Below are 5,616 nucleotides of genomic sequence, written 5' to 3'. Positions count from 1 at the left end.
TAATCGGGATGGGAGTGTCAGAGATAGTGCAGTTGTCACAGGACAGAGTGGAGTTTAGGGCTGTTGTACATAGGGTCACTATGAGTCGCAAGCTACTCGACGGCACATAACAACAACAACAAACTCTATCAGGCACTGTTCTTTTTTTCTTTCCCCCTAATTTTTTTAAATTTATTTATTTTTCTTTTGGTTTTTGTTGTGTATAATCAAATCAGATCCAACCAGCACAGGAGGAGATTGCCCCTCCTCCAGAGGAGCATCTGTTGGGTTAGAACCATGTGCCTTTGGGATTGTAGTGCAGTTTGTTGCCACTAGGCCACCAGAGCTCTCTTCTTTCCCCCTAATTTTTTATTGTGATTTGAGTGAGTTACAGAGCAACTTAATTTTCCATTCAACAATTCATACATGATTCATGATGTTAGTGACATCAGTTACAGTGCCCCCTCATCCCACTTTGCCCGTGTGCTTTCTGTTTTCATGCCCTTCTTTCCCATCTCTTCCTGCCTTCCCAACTTTGTCTCTTGGTAAAAGCTGTTGACTGTTTTGAGTAGTACATGTTTCCTTGATGTTATTGATGGCTTTTATCTTGCTGAAAGTTGAGCCAAAGCCACAGGAGTGATTTCAATTCCAGGCTTGTAGGGGTCCCAGCACTGTATTGTTACTGGTTTTAGAGGATAAAGTGGTAAACGAAACAGGTATTGTCTCTGCCTTCATTGAGCTTATATTCTACACTCAGTTAAAAACTTTACCTTACAAACAAAATATATGAGCAAAACAGAAGGTATGTTTAGGGTAGAGGTAGGAGCCAATAGCGGCTCTCTTTAAATGAATAATTTAAAAACAGAAAGAAAACAACTAAGGGATTGACGCTACAGAGCTTTGTGGCCAAGTTTGGGAGTTTAATCCTTATCACGAAGTAGTAGGTGACTTCTAAGCAAGCAGTTGACAGACTGAGAACTGATCTTTACAACTACACAGTAAATTCAGAAAGGGAGATATGATTAGACTAAGGAAAATGCCCTCTGCCTCCACCACGCCTCAGTAACCTCTTTTAGAAGTACAACCATGTGAATCTTGAGAATGAATAATTGAGTCACCAAAATTTATGTGGTGAGCTCTGGAAACACAGGAATCAGAAGTGATACTGCCTTTGAGAGGTTCAGAATTCTTTGGCAACACATTAGCATGTTCTTCTGTGCTTCCTTACAGAGCAAAACCCTAGAGCAATCTTAACTAGCCAGTGCAACTGGGAAGGCTTCTTGGAGAATAAATTGGTTTGTAAAAGTCCAGAAGACTTTGCTAAGACAGAGGAAGTAAATAGGCAAAAGGATCGGTGTGTACTTAAGTCACGTCCTGCATCCTGTGCCTACTCACAGGTAGAAATGTTTAATTTTGAGACATTTAGTCCATTCCATTTGAGGTCTGAAAATACTGTATTAGACTCAGCTAGCACATCCTATATGCTGAGCACTCTCTTATGTGCTGTGAGGGAGATATAAGTTCTGCCTCCCAGGACCTAAATGTGCCTCTTAATTCCTTTTTCCTAACAAATAATCATGTAAATATAAAATTTACTAAACTCATTTATTCCTTTACCCCCCTCTAATTTCCTCCAAAAAAATTTGGTGTGTTATACATTGTATGCTCGTTTATTTTATATATACAGTGTTCAACATATTTTAAACGTAAACAGAGGCTGCTTGTTTATAAGGACATAGTAAACAAGAGCAGGATTTGAACCCAGCATTCACTTGCTTCAAAGCCTATGTTCCTCTCCACACCAAAGCTGCCTCAGTTTTCTCTGTAAACTTTCCCTGCCCTGGGTGATAGCTGTTTCCTTGTTTTTATTTTCCAAGTAAATTAGTTTTAATCATTATCAAATAAGTAAGTGTATTCTCATTTTGATTTTTAATATAGGTAATTACTGAAGTAAATGGAAGCGTGAACATGCCTGCCAGGACTCCCAGCTCCCAAGACTTCCTGACCATGAGCAAATAGTCTCTCAAAGTGTTGCCACATGTATCTAGTTATAACTAGATTAGATTTTGGTCCTCTGCTAATAGAATAAAGTGCTAGAAATTACACTGCCTTGAATATAGTTTTACTGACTCTTGAGTGTTTTATCTTTATGTTTTATTCAAAGTCTATTGCAAGAACATTTGTGACGCTAATGTGGGAAGTTTATGATCTGTAGCTCTGCCTTATAGTAAGAATGGTATCTGTTGCTGTTCAGATCTGCAGACTATCACCAGGAATTGCCAAGCATCTTTGAATTCTCACCAAACAAGAAGTAGAAGGAGAGAAGAAACCACCCTCCCAGATGCTCAAGACTCAGAGGCCGTACAAGAAGGAAGCAGACCTGCAGACCAACCATTGGTAAGAGATCCAGACGAGCGCACAAACTCCCCACCTCCTCCTGTTCTTGAAGAGACTTCAAGTAGAAAAGGAATACTCCATGAGTGTCTGGGACATGCTGCACTCAAAAATGATACCCCGTCGTTGATGTTGACGAGGATGCAGAGCGATGAGGACACTGAGGCAGGCCTGGTCTATAGTGATGAGGACTATGAAGAAGATATCATTGAGCCCAGGACTCTAAATGAGATCACCACTGTGACAGACAAAACTAGCCCGTGGTCCAGTTTTGTGTCAGATACAAGTAAGATCATGAGTCTTCAGCCTGATGAGGTACAGCGAGAAAGTGACTCATATCCTTCAGAGCCTCCCTCTAGGGAGGAGCACCAGGCCAGACATAACTTTCTCTCCAGCCCAAGAAGGGCTGTTAACTCCCACCTGCCTAGACAAGATTCTGCTAGCCCGGTCCATGTTCCTTTTGAGGTTGCAACCTCCAAGGCCATGATAAGAGAGCCTGCCTCAGCAAACCCTCGGCTCATCCGACACCTGACACATTCATGCGCCCAGCAGAGCACGAGCTCTCCTGGATGGGGTTTATCAGTGGCAGGAAAGGAAAAGGAGTCTCAGCCAGCACCTGAGGCTGAGAATGAGGCTACCTGCAGTGAGCTCAGTGACTCTACTGAAAGCTTTGAGAAACTCTCCATCCACCCACCGGCCCAGACCAGAAGAGAAAACCACACAGGGGTGCCCACTGACTGCCCTTACATCAAGGAGAAGCTAGTGACAACTGAATCAGAGGTTTCAAGGCCACATCTCCTTCTGTATCCTTTACTGTTTCCCACAAGTGACCCATAAGCCATCTGGTATTTCAGTGCTGGTACTTAATTTCTCATGAGTGTGAACATGGGCTCTTGAATGCAGTGTTCATACAGTGAGCTGAGGGCCATGAGAAGACTTGGTAAGATGCCTTTCCTAAAGGTGCTTAAAATTCTATCGTTAACACCAGCCTTCAAAAGCATAATACCTTTAATTAGCTTTAGATGTTGATAACTCAGCCTAGCTATATTTTCCCTAATTAATCTGGGAGGGAGCACCCTTTAAAGACTGACTCTAAAAGGTGAAACAGTTCATCTCCCTTCAAATCAGGGTGTCAGACCAGTGCTTTCCGACCCCTGCTGAGAAATTGCCTTTCTATTCTACACACACTGAATAAGAATCTGTATTATTTACAAGATCTTGTTAAAATGTAAATTCTTATCTGTGTGTCTAGGGTGGAACTGTAAATTTTTAGCAAGAAGTCAAGCTAGAATGCACCCAGTTAAAAGCTCTGGTTAAAATAGAAGTAGCGTACCTAAAGAGTGGGGGCTGGGTACTGTCATTGATCATTTACTTGCGTACATTTTTCAAACACTACAGCAAATCATTAAGGTAAGTATCATCAATTCCGTTTTACCGATGAGACTGAGTTTTATGTGGTGATTGTCTAAGATCTTGGGTTTTTAATGCTTATATATTTATGTAGCAAGTGATAGGGCCAAGAGGAAGTAGACACCATTGAGATGGACTTGGACAAGCCACCATTATGACATGGTTGATGCAGAGAGGGTCCAGCTCCTCTCTTTGTCCTTAAAATGCAGGCTGATTAATACATCCTTTGGGAGACCCCTATGACCATCAGCAGCCCTTCCCACTGTACCCTAATCATTGACTCAGATGATCCACCCAACAAGCAGGGTTATTGTTATTAGGTAAAGCACCCTGCTTTCTTGAATGGAACTCTTTGTTGGAAGTCAAAGAATCTCCCTTGTAGACCCAATACTTCAGGCATGCAGTTTAAATTCTCAGAACTTCCATTTTTTTCACCAAAAAAGACCCCCGAAGATATGTGGTTCGAATCCACCAGCTGCTCCAGTGGAGAAGGAGGGGCAATCTCCTCCTGTGCCAGTCATATCCAATTCTATGTACACAGCATGGGGAGGGGAGAGGAGGAGACTGTAAAAGAGCCTAATCCTTTACTCACTAGACAGTAAGTTCTCCAGATCAGGAGTCTTGTCTTTTTTCTGTGCCCTTAACACTTTACATTGCAAAGAAAAGTGATCTGTAAATGTAGCATGGACTATCACTATTCACTGAATTCTTTAGAGGAGGGTGGTGGAAAGCTTAACACAAACACCATTTAAATGTTATTCTAGAGAAACCTAAGGGTAAGCGGGTGTGGCTCAGTGAGGGTTTACAGTGTAGTGTCAGACAGCTTGAGAAGCCAAATGTGGACTGCATCCTCCTGTTCTGACTTCTAACACTATGATGATGCTTAATATTGCTATGCTCCAAATAGGTGATCAGTGGAGAACCATCCTGTTTGAGTATTCACCATGTGTCAGGCATCATTCTAAGCTTTACATGGAGGAAGAATGTCACAGTTACCCCCAGGCCTGATCATTCCTTAAAGAAACCTGATAATGTCTATTGCCTGATAAGATGGACCCTCACCCCAAATTCCAAGCAAATTACCGTCTTATACCTTCCTAAAATCCCTATAAAAAGTAACTGTCTTTGCCTGCACACCTCACCATTTTGATCTTCCCTGCCCACATTTGCTTGGAAGTCCTCTGAGGTCTACTAATAAAGGCCTATTCACTACTTGGGACCAGCTTCTCTCGCGCGCCTGCTCTCTCTCCCTCCCTCCCGCCCTCCTCTCTTTAATAGCACATGTATAGTATATATATGTGTGTGTGTGTATATATATACCCGTTTGATTATCAAAGCATATACCATTTTTTATATCCTTTTTCACAAAAGAGACTGGGACACAAATAGTAACCTCTCTAGAATTATTTATCTAGTTAGTGACAAATCTTTGTGGTAATGACTAGAGAATTTAAAGTCAAAATTGTTATTTTCTTAAAATGGAAGACTTTTGAGTATTTTCATTAACTGAAGACAAGAGCTTAAAAATAGAGTAAATTTGGAGTAGAACTCTAAAAATCAGAGTTTTTAAATGGTAATGGGTTGAGGAGAATTTCAGTACTTCAGCCACATACTTGACATTCCCCACCCAATCAACAAATGCCGATTACCTCACCTGGAAGCTCCTTATGTTCTTGTGTACCATAGAGTCAGAACAAATCCATAGCTGATGCTCTGGTGGGTTTTCAGAGCCAGCTAATTCCATGGGAGGAAATAGCAGCTGGTGGTCTTGAACCGTGTGCCTTAGGGATTGCAGTGCAGCTTCCTGCTACTGTTGTTGTTGTTGTTGTTGTT

General features: G+C 41.7%; 1 protein-coding gene across 1 annotated transcript in view; it reads left to right on the top strand.

Annotated features, from left to right (window-relative positions):
• Positions 1–5,616, top strand: part of C2CD3 (C2 calcium-dependent domain containing 3) — a 179,706-nt gene that overhangs the window by 150,709 nt on the left and 23,381 nt on the right. Inside the window, exon 31 of the mRNA XM_006885575.1 lies at positions 2,234–3,176. Within this exon, the coding sequence (XP_006885637.1) occupies positions 2,234–3,176 (943 nt within the window). The remainder of the gene's footprint in view (positions 1–2,233; positions 3,177–5,616) is intronic.

The sequence above is a fragment of the Elephantulus edwardii genome, unplaced genomic scaffold (genome assembly GCF_000299155.1).
Source record: "Elephantulus edwardii isolate Elephantulus edwardi_28Jun2011 unplaced genomic scaffold, EleEdw1.0 scaffold00044, whole genome shotgun sequence".
Classification (NCBI taxonomy): domain Eukaryota; kingdom Metazoa; phylum Chordata; class Mammalia; order Macroscelidea; family Macroscelididae; genus Elephantulus; species Elephantulus edwardii.
Note: the sequence above shows the minus strand (reverse complement) of the source record. Positions and strands in the feature narration are given on the sequence as shown.